This window comes from Mercenaria mercenaria, chromosome 4 (assembly GCF_021730395.1).
Source record: "Mercenaria mercenaria strain notata chromosome 4, MADL_Memer_1, whole genome shotgun sequence".
In the NCBI taxonomy this organism is placed as follows: domain Eukaryota; kingdom Metazoa; phylum Mollusca; class Bivalvia; order Venerida; family Veneridae; genus Mercenaria; species Mercenaria mercenaria.
Window position 1 is genome coordinate 79,604,581 of NC_069364.1, and position 24,557 is coordinate 79,629,137.

A 24,557-nucleotide genomic window follows, 5' to 3' on the forward strand; every position below is an offset into this window, starting at 1 on the left:
GATGCACTATTCTTTAGATATCTCCGTAAGTCACTTGTGGTGTGATTTAAAAAAAAAAAGTGGACTCGTTGGTTTTTACAAGCAGAAATATAATTCCTGATATATGTGCCAACAGCTAGTGTGTTCTTTTTTTTTGTAGCTGTTGTTTATTTTACTGTAAATATTTTTTTTTTTTTGTTTGTGTACAAACACTTTGGAGGAAATAGAAAAATAGGTGTATGAAATAAAGATCACAAATCACTATTTTTGTTTTGGAAAAATCTCCTCTTCAAGATTTTTTTTTTTTTTTTCTTTTTTTTAGATATTTTGCTGATTTTGGCTTTTTTTCAAGTGGAAAAAGCTCTAAAACAAGAATGATGACCAATGTATTTCATTTCATATTTTCATTTTAATTATTATCAGGAGTTAATAATATCAATATACCAAGTCTGAATAAAAATGTTAGTTGAAATGTGTAAAAAATACAAATATACAGACAGATATTGATTCTTGTTGTTTTGAATGTTATTCATGTCATTACATGTACATTTTGTATACATTTCCAACTGAAATATTGTATATTGTCATTACTGTTCTGGAGTGTAGACGGTGGTGAAATCAATTAACATTACTATGTATAATATATATGAGTGTTTCGATTAATAATCAATCGATTGTATCCTTCCGATTCGATTTGATAATCGATAGCACTTTAGGTCCGATTATGAAACACTATATATCAGTAAGTACTTATAGGACTTATTTGAAATTTCATTATTGTCATTAGTTGGACTGAGCCAATGAGGGTAGATAACTATGGACTGATTTCATGTCAAATTACATTGCTTTATTTTAAATTAAAATGGGTATATCTCCGTAACTAATGAAGATACTGATCTGAAATTTCATTTATGTCAACAGATTTATTTTGCAGATCCTTCTTTTGTTAACATACAATCATTTTTTTTTTAATTACTTCCCTTTTACGTTACTATAAATAGCTTGTTTTTAGTAACTTTTTTATTATTGGCCATAGGGAAAAAACCGAGACCACTTTTCTGTGGTACAACATGGATGGTACCTCCAATTTTTAGGTATATTTTGACATATCTGTACCTTGTAAGAATTTTTTTCTTTTTGGTTTAATTTCTTCCCTTTGTTGTTCATGTCCTTTGGACTTAGATATTTTTTCTGAGGACCTTCTTGTCCTCAAGTGCAATGATAACAGGTGAGCGATATAGGGCCATCATGGCCCTCTTGTTCAATTGATCTTCATGAAATTTGGTCAGAATTGATGAATTGATGAAATCTAGGTCAAGTTTGAAAATGAGTCATCTTGGGTCAAAAACTAGGTCACTAGGTCAAATCAAAGAAAAACCTTGTGTATGCGATAGAGGCTGTACTTTTCACATGATCTTCATGAAATTTGGTCAGAATGATAACCTTGATGAAATCTAGGCCAAGTTTGAAAATGGGTCATCTTGGGTCAAAAACTAGGGCACTAGGTCAAATCAAAGAAAAACTTTGTGTATGCGATAGAGGCTGTATTTTTCAATTGATCTTCATAAATTTTGGTCAAAATGATTACCTTGATGAAATCTAGGCCAAGTTCGAAAATGGGTTATCTGGGGTCAAAAGTAGGTCACTAGGTCAATTCAAAGAAAATCTAGTATATGCGATAGAGGCTGTATTTTTCAGCTGATCTTCATAAAATTTTGTCAAAGTGATTACCTTGATAAATTCTAGGCCAAGTTTGAAAATGGGTCATCTGGGGTCAAAAACAAGTCACTAGGTCAAATCAAAGAAAAACCTTGTGTATGCAATAGAGGCTGTATTTTTCAATTGATCTTCATGAATTTTGGTCAGAATGATTGCCTTGATAAAATCTAGGTCAAGTTCGAATATGGGTCATCTGGGGTCAAAAACTAGGTCACTATGTCAAATCAAAGAAAAACCTTGTGTATGGGGCCGCATTGTACACCGGATCTTCATGAAATTTGATCAAAATGTTTGTCTATAGAATATCTAGGTGGAGTTTGAATATGGGTCATCTAGGATCAAAAACTAGGTCATCCGGTCAAATTAAAATTAAAGAAAGACCTTGTGTACGCAATAGGGGCTACATTTTACACTGGATAGTCATAAAATTTAGTCAGAATGATTGCCTTGACAAAATCTAAGTCAAGTTAGAATATGGGTCATCTGTGGTCAAAAACTAGGTCACTAGGTCAAATCAAAGAAAAACCTTGTGTATGCAATAGAGACTGTATTTTTCAGTTGATCTTCATGAAATTTGGTCAGAATGATAGCCTTGATGAAATTAAGGTCAAGTTTGAATATGGGTCATCTGGGGTCAAAAACTAGGTCGCTAGGACAAATCAAAGAAAAATGTTTTGTATGCGATAGAGGCTGTATTTTTCAATTGAGTGATTGCCTTGATCAAATCTAGGTCAAATTTGAATGTAGGTCATCTTGGCTCAAAAACTAGATCACTAGGTCAAATTGAAGAAAATGCTTGTTTACACTTAAGAGACCAAATTTTTGGTCCAATCTTAATAAAAATTGGTCAGAATATTTGTTTCCATGAAATCACTAGGTCAAACATGTTTACACTGTTATGGTGTGTTTCTCAGGTGAGCGACCTAGGGCCATCTTGGCCCTCCTGTTTGAAATTAGTTGCACTGCAGAACATTATTGTTGCAATTGATATATATATATCTACATTTACTTGGTAGTTTTGAATCATGGATATTTCTGTGTTTGTTTTAGTACAAGAGTGATTTGTATACCAGAGACCATGAAGGTCTTGGACCTTTGGATATAGCAATGAAAGACCGGGCATTGGTCGACAATGTTTCAGCACCAGGTGGGTTCTTTACTAAATAATTATTGTTGCACATAATACAGTTATATATTTTATAGTATTAAAGAAAAAAAAAAGAAACAAAAAAATTATATTTACTATGTAATGTACAGCTGTATTATGATACTAGACCTGGGGAACCAGTCTTATCAGAGAGCCAATTTATTGTCACAACATACCCATATTTACCAAGTTGTATGATCACATTTTATTTTCATTGTGTGTTTTGTCAATTTTTCCAGTGTATGAGACAACATTTAGACATGAAGTATTTACATGGGGAGATAACTCCAATTTTACTCTTGGTCACAGTATAGAGCAGGGAAAAAATGCCCCAGAAGTGGTAGATGAATTCCGCAAAAGACATATTGGTATTAAACAGGTAATACCGTAGACTTTCTGAAGGGAGTTTTGCTCCTTGAAGCTTTTGATAAGTCAGAAATTTACTTTGATAACTTTATTTAAATTTTCTCGTATCATTTTCACCCTCTGAACAGACTTTCTTTTTTGGTTTCTGGGACTTTCTATGAAGGAATGTTGTTCTCTCTTGTGCAGACTCTTTTCAGTGACTATTTGATAAGAAATAATGTGCAGAGAAAACAACAGTTATGTAAAGTCAGTGTTATTTAACTGTAAACTGTCTCACACAAGAGCCACCCTGTCTGGTTGTTTAAGATTGCTGACTGAATCATTGTGAGTTCGAAAATTTGCTTGGTATGTAGAATTGTTTCATGCACGGGAGCATAAAGTTGGCTTAGAGGAGGCTGATTGTTCTACCTAGGTACCAGCTAGTTCCTAAATTTCACGGGTGGCCACCTAGGGTCTCCCTGCACAAGGGAATTTTTTTTTTTTGTCAGGCAGGACTAGTGAATTACAATTGTTACTCATCCCCCAACATAGTTCACTAGTCCTTCAATTTTTTTACATACAACATGCATGTAGAGTGTATTGGACACTGCAATGATGGACGTGATGAAACCATTGCAGAATCTGTTTATATAGATCGTCATAGCAGCACGCTTGCACCTGCAATTAACTGTGTCACTGCCTGTTTTGTTTTGGGTGCGTGATATGCGCTGAATTGGGATTCGATAATAAACTATGACATTACAGTAAGTGTTGTGCAATTATTTAAGCCAGAATGGTCTGATTAATTGGTACATTCATTGCATTACTGATTTCTATCAGAAAAAATGCAGTTGTCCAGCAATACAACCTAAAAGAAAATATCACTTGCCTTCAGGCCATCTTTACTTGTCAATACAAGCAGACAAATGGAATTTTTGTCCCCTGCTCCACCATTAAAAGCTGGAAAGTATAAATAAGATGTGTATCTTTAATCTCGACCAAAACAAAACAAAAACGTTGTTACATAAATTGATGTAGTCTTCAAATATATTGGTTGTAATGTTGAAATAATTTATATATATACAGATAGTAATGTGTAAGTACCATACAGTGTTTCTGACAACTGAAGGATGTGTGTATACCTGTGGCCATGGGCTTGGCGGACGTCTTGGCCATGCCTCTGAGGAAACATGTCTGGTAAATATACAGTTATCTTTCAGTAGTCTTATGCTCACCCAGTAAGCTCTGTATAGGTTATGCACTAGACTGTTCACCAAGTATCCCAAGTTTGATCCAGGGCAAAAGCAGTGTTCTCCTTTTTACAGAAGCATTTAAAGTTAATGATCCTACACCTGTCATTCGATAATGTAAACAGTATTGAATTTTTGTTATTTTGGTTCAGGCAAAGTAATCAACGGAGCAAGCAAACAATTTTATATAGGTTTTCTGTGTATTTTAAATCTATCTGAAACATAACAGAATGAAGGCAGTCACATAACTTAGGACGTTTGTGTGAATTTATTCAAGCTCATCAGGTACTGTGACATCATGTATTTTTGTATGCCATTGACCAAAACAGCTATTTTATGTGGATTTGAATTTTTTTAAATGAAAGGAATGGGAATTTTCTTGGTACAAAGGGAGGTAATTTCATTGTTTGAGGCAACCATGAAATGTACAAAAATTAATCTCTCATGAATATTTATGGTATCAATGTATATAATGGATAATATAAGGCAATTTACACAGAAACAGAAGATTTATTTCAAAATTGCAGTCCGCTATTTCTAGTAAATGTATTGGACATGAAGAAATCTAAGCTACCTTTGAAATGTTGTTTCTTTGCGGCAGGTACCAAAACAAGTTGATGGTTTGAAAACAGAAGAATGTACAGAGATAGCTGCAGCTAGAGATCATACTCTGTTTCTCTGCCAGAGGTGATAATAATTTATATACCATTGAGATTAGAAATAACTTCAATGTCTTCACTTAGTAGATGTGAAATTGTCACATGACTTGATATATTGTGTTGAGTTAATAAATAATGGTCCATCAGAGTTGAACTGACTGATTTTAAGTTAGTTCTGCAAGTTTGATAAACCAGAAGTAATGGTGTAACATTATTTTAATATCCGGATAATGTAGAATAAAGCCTGAACTCTGCATATGGAAACAAAGTTAAGTTTATGAATGAATGGCAACCTTTGAGTAAAATTATTTAAACGGCAGTGTTGCTTTCTTTCTGCAGATAAAACATGATACTAAAAAGTTTGACATGTTAAATAACTCCAAATAATGACTAAAATCAGCTTGTATTACACCATCTTATAGACCATAAGTTAGTTTATAACTGTGAGATTAAAATGTACATTGTATAAAAAATTGTATCTCAAAAATGTCTTCAAACATGTGACATCCCATAGACTCCCATTATGAAAACTTTTGTGTGGTCCAAAATTTTCAAGTCAATCTTTCAAAATATCGGGCACACAACCCTATCTTTTTTATTTGCCTAATTTACCAAGTACGTTTTGAAGTTTTGAAAAATCAGGGTTTAATTAAATTCTACATTGTAGAAAAAATTTTGATCCAGGCATGCAGAACTACTGTAATGAAAACCAGTCTGTCTCGTTACTAGCATAATTAGTTCTATACTTAACTTAATGGAGCCTTTTTTCGATATTTGTAGTGGTACAGTCTACAGTAGTGGAACAAATACGTGTCACCAGTTAGGTCAACATCCAACACCAGATATTTGTCTTGTTCCTAAGCCTGTCAACTGTAAAACGATTAAAGGTCGAAACATTATTGGTATCTGTGCGGGCCGTTTCCACTCTGTACTGTATACATCGAGTGCTGTCTTCACTTGTGGCCTTAATGCTGGCCAGCTGGGTAAGAGGAATGCTGGAAACTAAAATATTTATTTGCGCATTTGTATCTGGCTAAATCTTGTTTCAGTTCAAATTCAGATAAATCTTAGTGTTTATGGATTTCTTACTAGTATTAGATTATAATTGGGATAAGCAAATTGATGAATGGCAGAAGGCATGTTGCCATGGACAGTGTTCCCACTGGCATTTAAAGTTGGGGGTGAAAACTGAGTTTTTCTTGCATTTTTGCACCCCCTCATAGATATGTAACAGCTGTCTTCAAAACTGGGGGTGCAAAGTACCATTCTGGGGGTGAAAAACCCCCATTTGGGGGTTTCTGGGACACTGCATGGAGATGGTTATGGGCATGATTTTTGCGAAGGAAATGGCTATGGCTATGACTGTAACCATGGAGACTGTTTTACCATGTTGATTCGGATGAAACATATGTATATGTAAAGTTACATTATTTTCAACTGCATCAGACTTTACAGTTTTGTAGATAAAATTTGATGAATTCACTGATTTATTACTGATACACTGTTTGAAGGTCATGCAAAGCCTAAAGGTGACAGGAAGATCAGTCAGTTACGTCAGGTATCCTGGTTGAACATGAAGGAGGTAATGATTGTGTCTGTCAAATGTTCTGATGCTGCTACTGTTGTACTGACGGCTGATGGAGAAATCTACGTCCTACATGAGTACCAGTGCAGAAAAATGGCTTCGAAGTAAGCTTAATTCTTATATAGGTTATGAATATGTTTAATAAATTAGTACTTTACTTTGGATTTGCTTTATTTTACCATCAGTGAATTTAATACTTGAAGTTGTTAGTTGTTTCAGATTATGTGGATTTTAGAATGGAAAATAAATAGGTGTTTTGTATACTGATTTCATGTAGCATAAATTGTATTTATTTCTGTGCCAATGAATGAACTGAGATTTATGGATAACATACTACATGTACTTTAATTGTGTAGTATTTCTGAGCAGTCACTTGTTGTCGAGCTTGCTTGTGGAAAGCGAAGACATAGTCATCCAAAGGGCTGTTCAGTGTATGTGCGCTGGCTTAAGTGCATTAGTGCTTGTGTCTGTCCAACCAGATTTTTTTGTCTGGACAATAACTTTGACATGCATGGAGCAATCTTGTTATATTTGGCATGATTGTTTACCTCAGTGAGACGGAGTGATGAGGAGTCTTTGATCTCCGGAGTCTTACTGCAACATAAAAAGCTGGAAAGTTGCCATTGCCATACAATATGTGTTGTGTTGACAACATGTGTTGTGTTGACTTCACTTAAAACTGAACGAAAACAAAAAGCCTTTTTACTGAATACTGAAGTTGTTTTGATTATATAAATATTCATGATTTCAGTCGTGCAGATATCCAGCGTTTATGTGTTGTCGGGGGCAACTTGGATCATACTGACTCACAGATACTGAGAGAGAATGGAGGTAGACAGCTGGTCATCAGTTATCTCAATACATCTGGAAAGGTAAACTCTCTAACTTTTAATACTGGATGCTGGATTTTAAACAGATTATATTGAAAAATTTGCCTGCTTGTGAATTTTCTCTCCATTTTGTATATTTACAACCATCATCTTATGATACTGTATTGTCAAATTAGTCAGTCGGTCCTAAAGGGATTCATATAGGAGATCTCAGTACTGTTCTTCAGAAGACGTGATTTCCATCCTTATATATTTCGTATCAAACTTTACTACAAATTTTGACAATAGTTTGTTTATCATTATGTAATATGAGATTTTTTTGGATGGCAAAATTTGAAAGCAGTCGCTAGGTTGAATCCTTGGGTTAGCCATAGATTTTTCCCGAGGACTTATTTTTGTGAAATAGATCTAATGAAAACTGCTAAATTAACTAATTTAGAAATCTTAATCCCGTTTAAATATTTCATATATTCAGCCACTTCCTATGTCTGTTTGGAAAAAAATTCAGTTCAGTGTTGTGAAAAATTTGGTTGTGTAATAATTAAGAAAATTACTTGTTCACAGTAACATGATTGAATTACACTTTGTTTTATCGCAGCATGAACAAAGATAAAAGTCTTTTCAAGGACAATAATATTTAAATTTAGGATGAACTATTTTCTAGGTATTTATCTGGCATGAGAAGAGCCCCAGTCTGAAGAGAGCTCATTGGTTGATCAGAAGACAGTTGTATGTGAGAGATTTTATCCTGTCAGAGAACAGTTTAGCTATTGTGACAGACCTTGGTGAGGTGTTTATATGTCCAATGTCTAACAGACCCACACCAGTCAGAGAAATGTCAAATACTTCCAAAGGTATTTCTGTGGTATATTATATGATCAGCCACCTTCACCAGTCTTTACTAGTCTTCACCAACCTTTATCAGTCTTAACCAGTCATCATCATACTTCACCAATCTTCATTGTTTAAGAAATGTTAAAGTTTTCTCATATTTGATGAAAAATGAGGTACTTACAAACAGGAAATCTGTAGTTGTAGCAAATGAAATTCTTACATATATATTTGGAATTGGCAGAGGTAGTGTTTGATTGTGACAAGTCTCAAAAAAGTGTCATATTTGAACGCAGATATACGCATTGTTGGGTCGCAAGTTTGACTTCCTGGTCAGGCATACATTCTCTGACAATTTGATGAAAGACTGTGTCTGAAATCATTCGTCCTCCACCTCTGATTCATGTTGAGATGTTGGCAGTTACTTGTGGAGAACATGTTTGTACTGCTACAGAATCCAGGAACAATGGTTAGGTTAACTGCCTGTCGTTATTTAACGGAAATACTCTTGAACTTAGAAACAAACAATCATATTTCAAAGTGAGGCAGTATGATTAGAGATAAGTTTTTACTGTATTTGTTGATAAAAATTCAGTCTTGTTATATTTAGAATTGACTGAGGGAGAGTTTGGTCGAATGTCTCTGATGGAATTATTGATGCAAGAAGAGACCGAAGAGCTTCAGGTGAGGAAAGTGCCGAACGTTCACCGTGCCATGTATATTACAGCAGATAAGAAGGGAAGGGACTTTGCCACATTGCAGACCTTGCCTAATTACTGGTATAGTAATTCTTTTCTAGTTTTGTCAATAAATACAGTCAGAACTGTATTAAGCAGTAAGCCATGGGACAGACACAAACTGGCTGTTTAAAGCAGTTATATGCTTAAGACAAGTTGAAATTAGAAATCAGAATCAGTTTGGGAAACAAGCTGACTGGCAACTTAATACAGTTGAAAATTAAAAATTCTTTAGTGTAGATTTGATGAACACCTAATACAGATGCTTTAATTGCTTAAAAAATCCCAAAAAAAGATAAAATATTTCCTGTCCATATCTGTAAATTAGCATTGTGTTTTTCAAATTAACTTTTACTGGTATAAAAAAAATTGTTGCAGGTATATTTAACGATCCTAAGAACATAACTATTGTATACTTTCTTCGAAGATTTGGCTTACTTGTGTATTTGGCTACTATAAGGTTTTCATTGAAAGGTTGACAGACGTACCAGCGATAAGTGAGCCAGAGATGACCGATTGTTTCAGCAAGCTTCTAGATGAAGTAGATGAATATGATCTGATACATGATCTGATACTGCAGGTGAAACTTCATATAAAATCTGTTCAGAATTTAAACTTTAATAAAAGTGTTTATGTAGCTTTTCAATTCCTTATTCATGCCAGATGTCGAAATTAATCTAAGAACTAGTGTCCATCTGTGCATTATTTTAGGTATAGCTGTGTTTATAATTCTGACTTTTCAAACACGTGATGAAATAAAAAAGAAAATGCTACTTGTACCCATTATGTGTAAATATCACCCTATGGAGCTACTTGGTTAGCTTAGTGGATAGAGCACAAAATGGGTTGCAGGTTTCATCGCAGGTTGACACGATGTTCCTCGAATGGCATTTAACATGTATAAAATAAGTGATCACCTCTTTATGTATTTGCATTGCAGGTGCATGAGCAGAGATGGCCAGTACATAAATATATTCTTGTTAACCGATGTGCCAACTTTCCTAGTCTTCTAGCAAACAAGTCTCAAACTCTGAATGAAATGGACATTCCTGTTATTGAAATTAATGACCTTCACCCCCAGATATTAGAACAGTTACTGTTATTTGTATACACTGATACATGTGATCTGTTAACACCTGGTGCTAAATTTGTGTTAACTGAAGAGACAGCGAAGCATGAGGAGATATTTCACTTGGATTTAGATGATCTGAATGAAGATTCCGATGTTACAACAGGAAATAAGAAACTGTCAGCATTTCATGTAGTTCAGCAGGGAAAAAAGAAGAAAAAACATGCAGAGAAAGAGAATCAGGAACAAAATCACGGAATAGAGAGAAATCCAATCAAGCTTTTGCTTGATGTAGCTAAGAAGTGGGGCGTTAAAGGGCTGGCAAAAAGGTATAGCTACATCCTTATACAGGTTGAGTTAATTTGTATGTTTAATGTTTGATAGGAGGAGTTTGTGTTCAGTCTTCAATAGCAATATATCAAGTATGTTTAATGATTTAATCACTATTGATTTCTCAGATTGAATGTCATTTCTCTGATGAAACCAGTTATAAAGGATACTTTGAACTGCCTAGCCACACAATTAAAGACAGTTTGTCCAAAAAACAAAAAAACATCATGTCTGAAGTGACTGATATGGCTAGACCTCTATTTCCATTTGTGAAAGTTGTATTCTTAAATAACATGTTATCAATAGTCAAAAATCCAGTGCAAAATCACATTCAGCTGAAATTAATATGTTTATGTATTCTTAACCATGCAAGTAAAATTTCTTCATAAAGCATTTTGAGTGTAAAAGGAATCGTTATAACTTTATTCTGTTTCCAGACTTGGATGTGTGAGTTACAAGAAAGGTCAGATTTGCTCAGCTGGGAAAACAATGCCAAAAACATCTCTCAAATTTGACAGGAATAAACTAAGGTGAGAAACTTGTTAAATTAGGTTTGAAATTGTTGCTGGTCAACAGAAAAAGTCTCAAGATTGTAAATGAATTTGTTAGATTTTTGCACAAACCTTGGAAAGTGCTTGAATTTGATGCTAGTCCTTGAAAATTCCTGAAAAATGACTCATATGGAAAGAAACTTTGAAAAGTGCTTGAATTCTGAAAAGTAACTTCATGAATTTCACCAAAAACCCCTTGAAAACCATTTTGTCAGCAACTTGCTTTGTGGAAAAGGTAAATTTTGAAGAAAAAAAAGGCAGTAAGATATTTGCACAAGTAGCAGTCACAAGTAACTATATATGGGCATATTTTTACCACATTTCTTACAGAGTGCTATTACTATTGTCACAATGAAGTGTTGGGAAAAAGTTTATAAAATTGTTTGTATTATGGTTTCAAGACATAGTTTCAGGATGAATAGTCCTTGAAAAAAAAAGTAAGAAGAAATATAACATACTTGAAAAGTCATTGACAAGTGCTAAAGAGGCCTCCATGGCTGAGTGTTTAAGGTCGCTGGCTTCGAAACACTTGACCCTCACTGATGTGAGTCTGAGCCTTGCTCAGGGCATTGAATTTTTCTTGTGAGGAAGCCATCCAGCTGGCTTATGGAAGGTCGGTGGTTCTACCCAGGAGCTTGCCCTTGATAAAATAATGCACGGATGGGCGACTTGGGTCTTCCTCCACCATCAGAAGCTGGAAAGTCGCAATATTACCTATAATTGGGTGAGTGTGACCTTAAACCCAACAAAAAAAACCCATAAAGTGCTAAAATTTTGTCTCAGCTGTTTTGTATGACCCCTTGCCAAAGGAAATAAAAAAAAAACTGATTAGTTTTGTTGCAGATTCTGATCAAGTTCATTAGTATTCATTTACTGTCTTTTACTTATTGTTTGAAAAGCCCTAACAATAAAATCCAGAAATAAAAGAAACAAGAAATGTGTAAGTCACTATATATAGATCGCAAAAATTATTGAAGCATCAATGCATGAATATAAGATGAGTTTACTGGAACAATTACCTTCTATCCATTGTTTTCCAGCTCAATTCTTGATATTATATAAGTTAAACATTTTATGTATTGCAGAGATACAAAGTGGGACTTGTATGATGTCAGTATAAAGTCTGAGGATGGTGTCATGTTTCAGTGTCACAAATGTATCCTGGTAGCAAGACTGGAGTACTTCCACAGTATGTTGGCTTCAGGATGGATGGAGGTATGACCGTTACAATTCTCTTAAGTCATTGTTCTTCGAATTTCAGTTACTGATTTTCCTTCCTTATTACTCCCAGCAATTGAGAAAATAGAGGACTATATCAAATCATTTTACAGGTAAACATTTTCATTCTGATGGTAGTGATATTTATGACCCAGAAGGTGGGCATATTAAAATTGCACTGTTTGTCCATCCTTGTAAATTCTTGTCCGGGCTGCAACTCTGCCATCCATCAAGGGATTATGAAATAACTTGGCATAAATGTTCACCATAATGATTGAGATGACGTGTCATGTGCAAGACCCAGACCCCTAGCTCCAAGGTCAAGGTCACACTTAGAAGTCAAAGGTGTTTCTTGTCTGGTCAATAACTCTGCCATTTATCAAGGGATTTTAAAATAATTTGACACAAATGTTAACCATATTGAGAAGATGTGTCACGCTTAGGACCCGGGTCTCTTGGGTCAAGGTCAAGGTCTCAAAATGATGTTTGTTGTTTTTTTTGCGCAGACAACTGTAGCATTCTTTGGCATGCTTCGGGGGCATTTGTCACCAATAGCGACAGCTCTTGTTTTCATTAATCTTTTGATTTTGATCTGAACCCTGATATAGTTATTGATATCCAAAACAACCAGTCATATCCAAGCTGTTTTGTGGCCTCCATGGCGGAGGTCAGGTCCCGGACTTCAAATCAGTTGCAGCTCACTGATGTATGTTTGAAACCTCGCTTTGTATGTAGAATTCTTCATGTTAGGAAACCTGCAGGCTTATTGAAGGTTGATGGTTCTGCCCAGGTGCCTGCCTATGCCTTAAACAGAGGAAATTTTTGCCGGTGTTCTGTTAAAGCCAACAAAAAAATATCTAAACTAGCTAGTCTTTAACCAATACCAAGTTTGTGTTTGTCAAAACATATGTTACATAAATCTGCCATGCAAGCAAGTATGTATTTGAAACAGAAAATTAAATTGTAGTGTTCCGTGTTCATTATCCTGCGTAATATTAAATGTACCCAACTTGTGTTGACATTTACCTTGCAGACATCTTCAAGTACAGCACTGTCCCTACCAGTACCAGGAGATATATTGGAAATCCTTCTTGACTATCTATATACTGATGACTCACAAATTGTAGATAGTAAGTTTGTTTCCATCTCTTTTTAATGTAACTTTAACGTTGGAACTTTAATAATAGGAAAGAAATGGCCTTTTAAAATGATGGAACTCTAATGATGAAAATTTAATGGCACTTTAATGTTGGAACTTTAATGATAAAACTTTAGTAATGCAGCTTTAATGATAGAACGTTAATGACACTTTAATGATGGAGCTTTAATGTTGCACTTTTAATGATGGAACTTTAATGGCACTTTAATGATGGAACTTTAATGACACTTTAATGATGGAGCTTTAATGTTGCAACTTTAATGATGGAACTTTAATGACACTTTAATGATGGAGCTTTAATGTTGCAACTTTAATGATGAAACTTTAATGGCACTTTAATGATGGAGCTTTAATGTTGCAACTTTAATGATGAAACTTTAATGATGGAGCTTTAATGTTGCAACTTCAATGATGAAACTTTAATGGCACTTTAATGATGGAGCTTTAATGTTGCAACTTTAATGATGAAACTTTAATTATGGAGTTTTAATGTTGCAACTTTAATGATGAAACTTTAATGATGGAATTTTAATGTTGCAACTTTAATGATGAAACTTTAATGGCACTTTAATGTTGCAACTTTAAGTATGAAATTTTAATGGCACTTTAATGATAGAGCTTTAATGTTGCAACTTTAATTATGAAACTTCAATGGCACTTTAATGATGGAACTTTAATGATGGAATTTCAATGACACTTTAATGATTGAGCTTTAATGATGTATCTTTAATGACACTTCAGTGATGGAACTTTGATGTTGCAACTTTAATGATGAAACTTTAATGGCACTTTAAAATTAAAGATAAAGTTCCATCATTAAAGTTGCAACATCAAAGTTCCATCACTGAAGTGTCATTCAGTGACACTTTAATGATGGAACTTTAATGATGCAACTTTAATGACACGCAACTTTAATGATGGAACTTTAATGATTGAACTTTAATGGCATTTTAACTATGGGACTTCAATGTTGCAACTTTAATGATGGAACTTTAATGATTGAACTTTAATGGCACTTTAACTATGGAACTTCAATGTTGCAACTTTAATGATGGAACTTTAATGATGGAACTGTATTGGCACTTTAATGATGGAGCTTTAATGTTGCAACTTTAATGAAGAAACTTTAATGGCACTTTAATGATGGAACTTTAATGATGGAATTTCAATGACACTTCAGTGATGGAACTTTGATGTTGCAACTTTAATGATTGAACTTTAATGACACTTCAGTGATGGAACTTTGATGTTGCAACTTTAATGATGGAACTTTAATGATTAAACTTTAATGGCACTTTAACTTCAATGATGGAGCTTTAATGTTGCAACTTTAATGATGCAACTTTAATGACACTTCAGTGATGGAACTTTGATGTTGCAACTTTAATGATTGAACTTTAATGACACTTCAGTGATGGAACTTTGATGTTGCAACTTTAATGATGGAACTTTAATGATTAAACTTTAATGGCACTTTAACTATGGAACTTCAATGTTGCAACTTTAATGATTTTAATGATTGAATTTTAATGGCACTTTAACTATGGAACTTCAATGTTGCAACTTTAATGATGGAAATTTGGTGAAAATTTTATGATGGAACTTTAATTATGGAATGCTGGCTGTAGTGTATCAGTATCTGAAAGAGTTACACTTGCTGTATTTTAGCCACTCAGAATGTTGAGTTACTGTGTAACATCCTAGTGGTAGCTGACCAGATGTTGGTGGTCAGGCTCAAAGAAATGTGTGAAGCTGCTATAGCTGCCCTATGTAAGTGTTTCTTTTATAAAATACAGCATTAAATGTGTACAAATGTATCTATACTTGGTGGTCTGTCACTCTCATTTGTAAGTAGGAGACATCACCTGCCAAGTGATTATGGTCACGGACTGATTCACTCACCTCTGCTCACTTCTACTGGTTTGAAACACACAGAGGAATTCTTTCATTTGTCGAAGCTAATTAGCTCTTTTGTGGAAGAGCATTGGTTCTACAAAACTTTCTACCAGTATCTCTTAATTAAATGGTAAAGCAGAAAAGTCCCATAAGTCTTTTCAGTGTATCTGTGTGACATGCAATTCAAAACCCATATGGCAGATTAATAGAATTCACCATTCTAATCAGCTTTACCTCCAAGTATTGTTTTCTTGTCTATTAATTGTGTACTTCAATATACATTTTCAAAATATTGTTAATATCTGAAGTGGAATAGGCCAGATGCATTTTGCTTGGGGATATAATTTTATTTTTCACCCTATATTTCAGTGACATTAAAGAATGTTGGAGAGTTGTTGGAGTTTTCTACCATGTATAATGCTGATCAACTTGAGTCAACATGTAAACAGTATATTGTCCTCAATCTGCCGGCATTGCTTGAAGGACGGTAAGTGGAATATTTCATTTGGAAGAACATGTTTTACTGCTGTTTATGATGTAGTAAATGTTTGCCCATTAGCTTGGCTTCTTAGACACTAGAGTTGTTCAAAACTTTATTCACCGGTTAAAACAAAGTACAAAGTAAATATATATAAACAGGTTTTTGTAGGGTTGCTGTGGCGAACGTTTATATTCTAACACGGTAGGACTTCATTTTATAGATTATGTTTTCAATAATAAGCCAGTCATGTAAGTTAAAGCAAGACTTCAAGCTATACCTTTTAGGATGCATGCTGCTACTTAAAACCAGTAGCGCTGTCTTCATGCTCACAACAGATGATAAAAACAATTTTTCTGAACTTTTAACCTTATCAAGTGATCAGTGATGCGTATCAGAATATTAGATTTTCTACATTTCGACGTAGTACAGGCTGGTACTAATTTGTACTGTACAAACCAAAACTGACTTGACTACTGTGAAGATGGAAAGTTTCTATAATCACAATTGCTTGCAGGTACCTGGATAATTTGAGTGATGATGTCATTGAGGGGCTCTCAAAATATTACAAAAACTCTGTAAGTTGAGGCTTATGTTACCTTTCATAAGAAAAATAGTTGTAAAAATGATCTGACAGTGTCACACTTGTCAGATTTTAGATTGAACACCTTCTTTTGTGTAAAACACTTATTGAGAGATTATACTTTCCAGCATGCCTTTATAATTATGCAAAGTGTAGGAAAAACAGACAAACTCCCTTTCCCTAATGCATACTTCTGCAAAGGACTAACAACTGAAATGTTGATAACAACTACTTTTATGCCTCACTCTGTATTTAGATTCCAAACATGGCTCGTCGAATGATCACACCTTATGATGAAGGCCCTGACAAAGCATATCTAGAATTTTTGGCATCACAGACAGCTGAAGATGCAGAAAATACCTTTGCTGGGCCAGCATTAGAGACAAAGAAGAACAAGTCTAAAAGAAAGAGAAATAGGACAAAAAGTTCAACTGAAGAGCAAGAGAAAGGTATTGAAAGAGGCCCAAGAAGAGTTTCTGAGAGACAAATGTCAATTAGCTCAGATATAAGTATCAAATCAGATGAGGATTTATCGAGTGTTCAGGAACTGTGTGTTGACTGTAGTGCAGATGGAAAGGTGAGTGATGCACAATAGCTAGCAATGATTTCTTAAAAGATACTTTATTATTACAATATGCTTCAGTACAGAGCAGTAAGGAAATTTAAATTAATTTTTCCAATATGTTCTTAATACAGGTAGATATAAAAATGATTGTGTTTGATAAAAATAGATTTATTGATTATTGATCATATTTTATTTTTAGGTCAGTTTATTTATAGCTATGACAAAGGTTAAGATCTAGGACATATAGAACATTTTCACTAGATTGTAGAGAAATGAAATTAAAGAGCTACTACTTTTCTGCATAAATGAGAAATAAAACATCAAAAAAAGCTAAGAATGGAAGGCATTGAAACTTCATTCATCCATAAAATCTCAAATGATCTGTAACCATGAGATTGTAGAATTACTGTTTATGAAAGAAAATTTATGCATATATCAAACCTGTTACATAGTACCTTTAATTGAAGTATATAAAGCTTACTTTGAAGTTGGTAGAAATAAATTGCTTGATGATGGTACAAACCCATTTGTGCCTTGTCTTAGAGTAAGACAATTTTTGAGTGTCAGCACACAAATTTGTGTGCTAAAATATTTAAGAACATTTTGTAAGCCTTGCAGTCTCCTTTAAATCGTTCTTGTTTTACTAAAATAGTAATTGTGCTGTAATGGATATGAAAATCTTCTGTCCAGGTGTACAGTTTATTATCTTTCTATTTACTTGCACTGTAACTGAGAGAAAACCACCCTTTGGTTTGTACCCAGGCAGGATCATGATCATGTTTCTTCTTAAGCCATTAGGTAACCACATGGAAAGCACTAGGAAAACAATTGATTTTATCATAATCAAGCCAGACTAAAGTGTGTTATAGTATGAACTGAACTTTTTCCTTATTCTTGTCCAGTTATCACCAAGAAGCCCTGTTAGCCTATGGGGCGACAGTAAAGCACAGATGAGCCCGAATCTTAAGTCACCAGTCAGCCCAAAGCAGATAGGGAACCAGAAGTCTGCTGCAAGCTTAGCACAGCAGCATTCTGTAAACCTACGATCACCAGCAGGATCAGTGCAACATCAGACTGCAGGCCAGTGGTCTCCAACAGTACCTGTACAAGAGCAGAATATCAACAACAGCGCTAGTGTAGGTAACAAAGGTCCAAGCCTGCGAGACATCATGCAAGAGGAACAAAGCAGGATGTCTATAGGGAAATCGGGACAGAGGTAATCAATAAATATGCCGGTTAAGGTACTATTGATTTGATCATTTTTAGGTAGGCTTTATATTACAATTTCATGGTGAGAAGCTGTATTTATGGTGTTAAGAATTTACAAAACAGAGTGTTTTAGGATGCAAGAATGTTTTGATTTTGCAAGTGGCTTAAAATGTTGTCATTTACAGGAATCATTGTTCATTTGAAACATTACAAAGGATAGTAGAAAAAAATATGACACAGATTTTAACAGTGCTTTCATTGTTTGTAATTACCACATTTAGTTCAGCTCCAGTTTAAAAAAGAAACTTGTTAACCCCTTCATCAGCCATTTTAATTTACTGTGAAGTCTTAATTGATAGGGACTTATTCTCATTGATTTCTTCATTAGCAATAATTATTTGAACCGCACCATGAGAAAACCAACATAATGCATTTGCGACCATCATGGATCTAGACTAGCCTGCGCATCTGCGCAGTCTGGTCAGGATCCATGCTTTTCGCTTTCAAAGCCTACTTCAATTAGAGAATCTGTTAGCGAACAGCATGGATCCTGACCAGACTGCATGGATGCACAGGCTGGTCTGGATCCATGCTGGTTGCAAATGCACAGTATGTTGGTTTTCTCATGGTGTGGCTCATTTCTTTCATTTGTGAACTAAGATGTCAAAGAGTTTATCCTTCCAATGTAGCATTTTGGCTGAAAGCATCAAATCTGACACCCACAAAATTAAAAGATTTTGCACTGTTTTTTCGAGTTGTTTCCTGGCTATCAAGTTTAAAAAAAGTTCTGCGTAGATGAATATGAGATGTCTAACTTGTGTTGATATAAATATTTCAGTGGTCAGAAGTCTGGGAAGATATCATGGAAGGAGGTTAAGAAGCAGCAACAGCAGAAAGTTGCAGCTCAGCACAACACCAGTAACAATAATACAGCTAATGTTGGCAAGGAAGGTGAACAACATACCACCCAGTCAGCTGGTGTCCACAGCAAAGCTACAGGAGCTTGTCCTTGGTTAGAAACATTTATTCCATTCGGTTGCATTTAAATACATGTTTGATACTTCAGGGAACCTACTTGAATATTTACTTGGACTAAAGTTACACTGTATGTGTTAAGTTTAGTAAGGGAGATAAAACAGAGATTGAAGACCAATCTTGCAGTTCTGCCGTGCTATTGGTAAGATTCAAAATGTGGTCTGTAACAGCCAGTTTGTGAGTTCTTCATTTTAACTTTAATCCTCGAGATGATGTGTGTGTGTTTTGGGTTTAAGACTTTCTCAACAATTTGTCAGTCATATAAATGATGGTGTTAAACTTTAGCAGTGAGGATAATGCCCAACTTCTGCCTCACTGGAATTTCACATTGTAAAAACGTGACATGATACCCCACCCAGTCTCTTTATATTGACACCGGGCTGACCAATCCTACCACTATCCTCTTAATGCTGAGCACCATGCAAGAAAGCTACTTGTACCATTTTTTACTTCTATATGACCTGGCCTGGGTGCAAACCATGGACATCCCACACTAGAAGCGGACATGATGTGAATTGATGTTAGAATATATGGTCAGTAGTATTATTCAGGGATTTTTTCCCTGATAAATTTGCTATCAGCCCTGAGCCAGAGGGTTGCATATCGAATCTCTTAAAACCAAGTTCACTTCTCAGTCTTGTGTTGATTTACAGGGCGTCTCTAAACAAGGTGGTGAGTTCGTTCAGAAACCTGATGGTAGAAGATCAGCAAGCCACTGCAGGAACCCCACAGCCAGTGAAGGTTCAACAGACGACAAAACCAAAAACAGCAGTCAGCAAAACTGAGCAAGCTAAACATCTGTCACAGCACAGTAATGTTGTTAGGTATAGCACGTTTAAAAGTAAATCAAAATACATTTTTAGTTTGCCTGATTTTTGAAAAAAATCTATGAGGTATTGTCGTCACTTGATCGTTGGTGTTGGTTAAATTGTTATGCCCCCCTTTGAAAAAGGAGGGGTATATTGATTTGCAGATGTCGGTCGGTCGGTCGGAATGTAGACCTATCCGTTTCCAGATGATAACTCAAGAATGCTTGGGCCTAGGATCATGAAAGTTGATAGGGAGGTTGGTCACCACCAGTAGATGACCCCTATTGATTTTGAGGTCAGTATGTGAAAGGTCAAGGTCACAGTGACCCTGAACAGTAAAACGGTTTCCGGATGATAACTCAAGAACACTTGGGCCTAGGATCATGAAAGTTGATAGGCAGGTTGGTAATGACCAGCAGACGACCCCTATTGATTTTGAGGTCTGTATGTCAAAGGTCAAGGTCACAGTGACCCTGAATAGTAGAACGGTTTCCGGATGATAACTCAAGAACACTTGGGCCTAGGATCATGAAAGTTGATAGGCAGGTTGGTAATGACCAGCAGATGACCCCTATTGATTTTGAGGTCAGTATGTTAAAGGTCAAGGTCACAGTGACCCTGAACAGTAAAACGGTTTCCGGATGATAACTCAAGAACACTTGGGCCTAGGATCATGAAAATTGATGGGGAGGTTGGTAATGACCAGCAGATGACCCCTATTGATTTTAAGATCAGTATGTTAAAGGTCAAGGTCACAGTGACCCTGAACAGTAAAACAGTTTCCGGATGATAACTCAAGAACGCTTAGGCCTAGGGTCACGAAAGTTGATAGGCAGGTTGGTCATGACCAGCAGGTGACCCCTATTGATTTTGAGGTCAGTATGTCAAAGGTCAAGGTCACAGTGACCAGGAACAGTAAAATGGTTTCCAGGCAATAACTCAAGAACGCTTTGGCCTAGTGTCAGGAAAATTGATAGTTAGGTTGGCCATGACCAGCAGATGACCCCTATTGATTTTGAGGTCAGTATGTGAAAGGTCAAGGTCACAGTGACCCTGAACAGTAAAACGGTTTCCGGATGATAACTCAAGAACACTTGGGCCTAGGATCATGAAAATTGATGGGGAGGTTGGTAATGACCAGCAAATGACCCCTATTGATTTTGAGGTCTGTATGTCAAAGGTCAAGGTCACAGTGACCCTGAATAGTAAAACGGTTTCCGAATGATAACTCAAGAACACTTGGGCCTAGGATCATGAAAGTTGATAGGCAGCTTGGTAATGACCAGCAGATGACCCCTATTGATTTTGAGGTCAGTATGTCAAAGGTCAAGGTCACAGTGACCAGGAACAGTAAAATGGTTTCCAGGCAATAACTCAAGAACGCTTTGGCCTAGTGTCAATAGGTTAAATGTCAAGGTCAGATTAAACCAGAATGGTAGAACTTTTGTTTACAGTGAGCATATAATTTCTGTTGCTTGTGCAATTACTAAATGCATCAAGGGGGGCATTTCGTGTTCGACGAGCTCTTGTTTGTTTAGGTTTTGCTCAAAAACCATAAGAGCTACAGCTTTGAAACTTTGCACACTTGTTTGTCATCATTAGATTACTTAGTAGGCAAAGAACCATAACCTTGATTTGCATTTTGTCAAAATGATGGCCCTTTTTGTACTTAGAAAATTTGAGTTTCTTGGTTAAATTTTTTGTTTAGATGCACCTTTTATCAAAAAATATAAGAGCTACAGCTTTGAAACTTTGCACACTTGTGTATCATCATTATATGACTATGTAGGCCAGGAACCATAACTCTAATTGCATTTTTAGCTCACCTGTCACAAAGTGACAAGGTGAGCTTTTGTGATCGCGCAGCGTTCGTCGTCCGTCTGTCCGTGCGTGCGTAAACTCTTGCTTGTGACCACTCTAGAGGTCACATTTTTCATAGGGTCTTTATGAAAATTAGTCAGAATGTTCACCTTGATGATATCTAGGTCAAGTTCGAAACTGGGTCAAGTGCGGTCAAAAACTAGGTCAGTAGGTCTAAAAATAGAAAAACCTTGTGACCTCTCTAGAGGCCATATGTTTCACAAGATCTTAATGAAAATTGGTCAGAATGTTCACCTTGATGATATCTAGGTCAAGTTCCAAACTGGGTCACGTGCCTTCAAAAACTAGGTCAGTAGGTCAAATAATAGAGAAACCTTGTGACCTCTCTTAAGGCCATATTTTTCATGGGACCTGTATGAAAAGTGGTCTGAATGTTCATCTTGATGATATCTAGGTCAAGTTCGAAACTGGGTCACGTGCGGTCAAAAACTAGGTCAGTAGGTCTAAAAATAGAAAAACCTTGTGACCTCTCTTGAGGCCATACTTATGAATGGATCTTCATAAGAATTTCTCAGAATGTTCATCTTGATGATATCTAGGTCAAGTTCGAAACTGGGTCACGTGCCTTCAAAAAATAGGTCAGTAGGTCAAATAATGAAAAAACCTTGTGACCTCTCTAGAGGCCATATTTTTCATGGGATATGTATGAAAGTTGGTGTGAATGTTTATCTTGATGATATATAGGTCAAGTTTGAAACTGGGTCAACTGAGATCAAAGACTAGGTCAGTAGGTCTTAAAATAGAAAAACCTTGTGACCTCTCTAGAGGCCATACCCTTGAATGGATCTTCATGAAAATTGGTCAGAATGTTCACCTTGATGATATCTAGGTCAAGTTTGAAACTGGGTCACGTGCCTTCAAAAACTAGGTCAGTAGATCAAATAATAAAAAAAACCTTGGGACCTCTCTAGAGGCCATACTTTTCATGGGATCTGTATGAAAGTTGGTCTGAATGTTCATCTTGATGATATCTAGGTCAAGTTTGAAACTGGGTCAACTGCGGTTAAAAACTAGGTCAGTAGGTCTAAAATTAGAAAAATCTTTTGACCTCTCTAGAGGCCATATTTTTCAATAGATCTTCATGAAAATTCGTCAAAATGTTCACCTTGACGATATCTAGGTCAGTTTCAAAACTGGGTCACATGCGATCAAAAACTAGGCCAGTAGTTATAAAAATAGAAAAACCTTGTGATCTCTCTAGAGGCCATATTTTTCATGAGATCTTCATGAAAATTAGTGAGAATGTTCACCTTGATGATATCTAGGTCAAGTTCAAAACAGGGTCACGTACCTTCGAAAACTAGGTCAATGGGTCAAATAATAGAAAAACCTTGTGACCTCTCTAGAGGCCATATTTTTCAATGGATCTTCATGAAAATTGGTCAGAATTTTTATCTTGGTGATATCTAGGTCAGGTTCAAAACTGGGTCACATGAGCTCAAAAACTAGGTCACTATGTCAAATAATAGAAAAAACGATGTCATACTCAAAACTGGGTCATGTGGGAAGAGGTGAGCGATTCAGGACCATCATGGTCCTCTTGTATCTGAATTATGGCCCTTTTTGCACGTCTGAACTATAACACTTTTCTTACATACTGACCAGTACTTGCAGACAAGCGATGGCACCCGTAGGCGGTGCTCTTGTTATTGCATTAAAGTAATCTTTTTCGTAATGGCCAGACTCTTTTAAGTTTCTTAAGAACATGGGGAATCTGTGGCCAAGTGGTTGTTGACCGAGAATCACTTGCACCTCATTGATGTTTGAAACCCAGCCTGGGGTGTATAATTCCTCATGTGAGGAAGCCTCCCAGCTGGCTTACAGAAGGTTAGTGATTCTACTTAGGTGCCTGCAATGCCTGGAACAGTGTATGGGGGTACATGGTGTCTTCCTCGAACATCAGTAGCTTAAAAATTCACTGTAATACCTTTAATGTGTTGGTGTGACTGTGAACCCAGCTAAAACAAAAAAGGTGTATCCTAAGAATATATACATAGTACATTAAAGGCTGATTGGATCCAGCCACATATAGAGAGCTAAAACCTACTGATTCAGCAGTTGTACATAGACTGTCCCTGCAAAAGGTGGATAGTTTTAACTTGAGGAGAGGATTTAACTTGAGGAGAGGAGTTAATTTTCTAGAAATCCATATCTTTTGTGTGATTTTACATTTCTAGACATTTATAGGTTCTTTTTTCTCAAATTACTTGTGACATGTGTTCATCAGCAAAATATAAGTTACGACAGAGAAGTTACCATGTCTAGAATTTTCTTTGTTCTGTTTCAGTTGGGGTCTTCCTCAGAGTAAGAAGACATCTAAAATAGCTGTAAGTGTTCCAACAAAGACGACGCCAACTGAAAGTGCCCCTCAAAAGAATCCCTGGGGTGTAGAACCAGCAAGTCCCAGGTCCCCTGATGGATCATGGGTGGCATCAGCCCTGGCCCAGAGTCCACCAGAGGCTGTGTTCAAGTTTTCAGATATTGTCAAGGATGAGCAACAGAAAACTGATGTGTTAACAAAGACAACAAATAAACCTCTACATCTCATACAGGTATTGTAGCGCAGCTCTTTCTGTCTTGTTCATGCGGGGAAGTTGGTAAGTTTAAGTTAATGCCAGAGTAGGTTTCCGAGTTAAAGGTTATGACTTTGTGTCATTTGTTACGCATTTATTTGGCTCAAGTCCTTGATCAA

The 24,557-nt window shown here is 35.9% G+C and overlaps 1 protein-coding gene across 1 annotated transcript in view; it reads left to right on the forward strand.

Moving 5' to 3' along the window:
* The window catches only part of LOC123552260 (inhibitor of Bruton tyrosine kinase-like), a 36,115-nt gene that overhangs the window by 4,382 nt on the left and 7,176 nt on the right, over positions 1-24,557 (forward strand). Inside the window, exons 2-23 of the mRNA XM_053541761.1 lie at positions 2,749-2,845; positions 3,085-3,224; positions 4,277-4,387; positions 5,042-5,127; positions 5,880-6,082; positions 6,611-6,788; positions 7,436-7,556; positions 8,179-8,368; positions 8,956-9,124; positions 9,557-9,662; positions 10,023-10,480; positions 10,919-11,011; positions 12,118-12,247; positions 13,284-13,380; positions 15,078-15,179; positions 15,675-15,792; positions 16,301-16,361; positions 16,623-16,943; positions 17,834-18,147; positions 18,979-19,152; positions 19,829-19,999; positions 24,153-24,417. Coding sequence (XP_053397736.1) covers positions 2,749-2,845; positions 3,085-3,224; positions 4,277-4,387; positions 5,042-5,127; positions 5,880-6,082; positions 6,611-6,788; positions 7,436-7,556; positions 8,179-8,368; positions 8,956-9,124; positions 9,557-9,662; positions 10,023-10,480; positions 10,919-11,011; positions 12,118-12,247; positions 13,284-13,380; positions 15,078-15,179; positions 15,675-15,792; positions 16,301-16,361; positions 16,623-16,943; positions 17,834-18,147; positions 18,979-19,152; positions 19,829-19,999; positions 24,153-24,417 — 3,705 coding nt within the window. The remainder of the gene's footprint in view (positions 1-2,748; positions 2,846-3,084; positions 3,225-4,276; positions 4,388-5,041; positions 5,128-5,879; positions 6,083-6,610; positions 6,789-7,435; positions 7,557-8,178; positions 8,369-8,955; positions 9,125-9,556; positions 9,663-10,022; positions 10,481-10,918; positions 11,012-12,117; positions 12,248-13,283; positions 13,381-15,077; positions 15,180-15,674; positions 15,793-16,300; positions 16,362-16,622; positions 16,944-17,833; positions 18,148-18,978; positions 19,153-19,828; positions 20,000-24,152; positions 24,418-24,557) is intronic.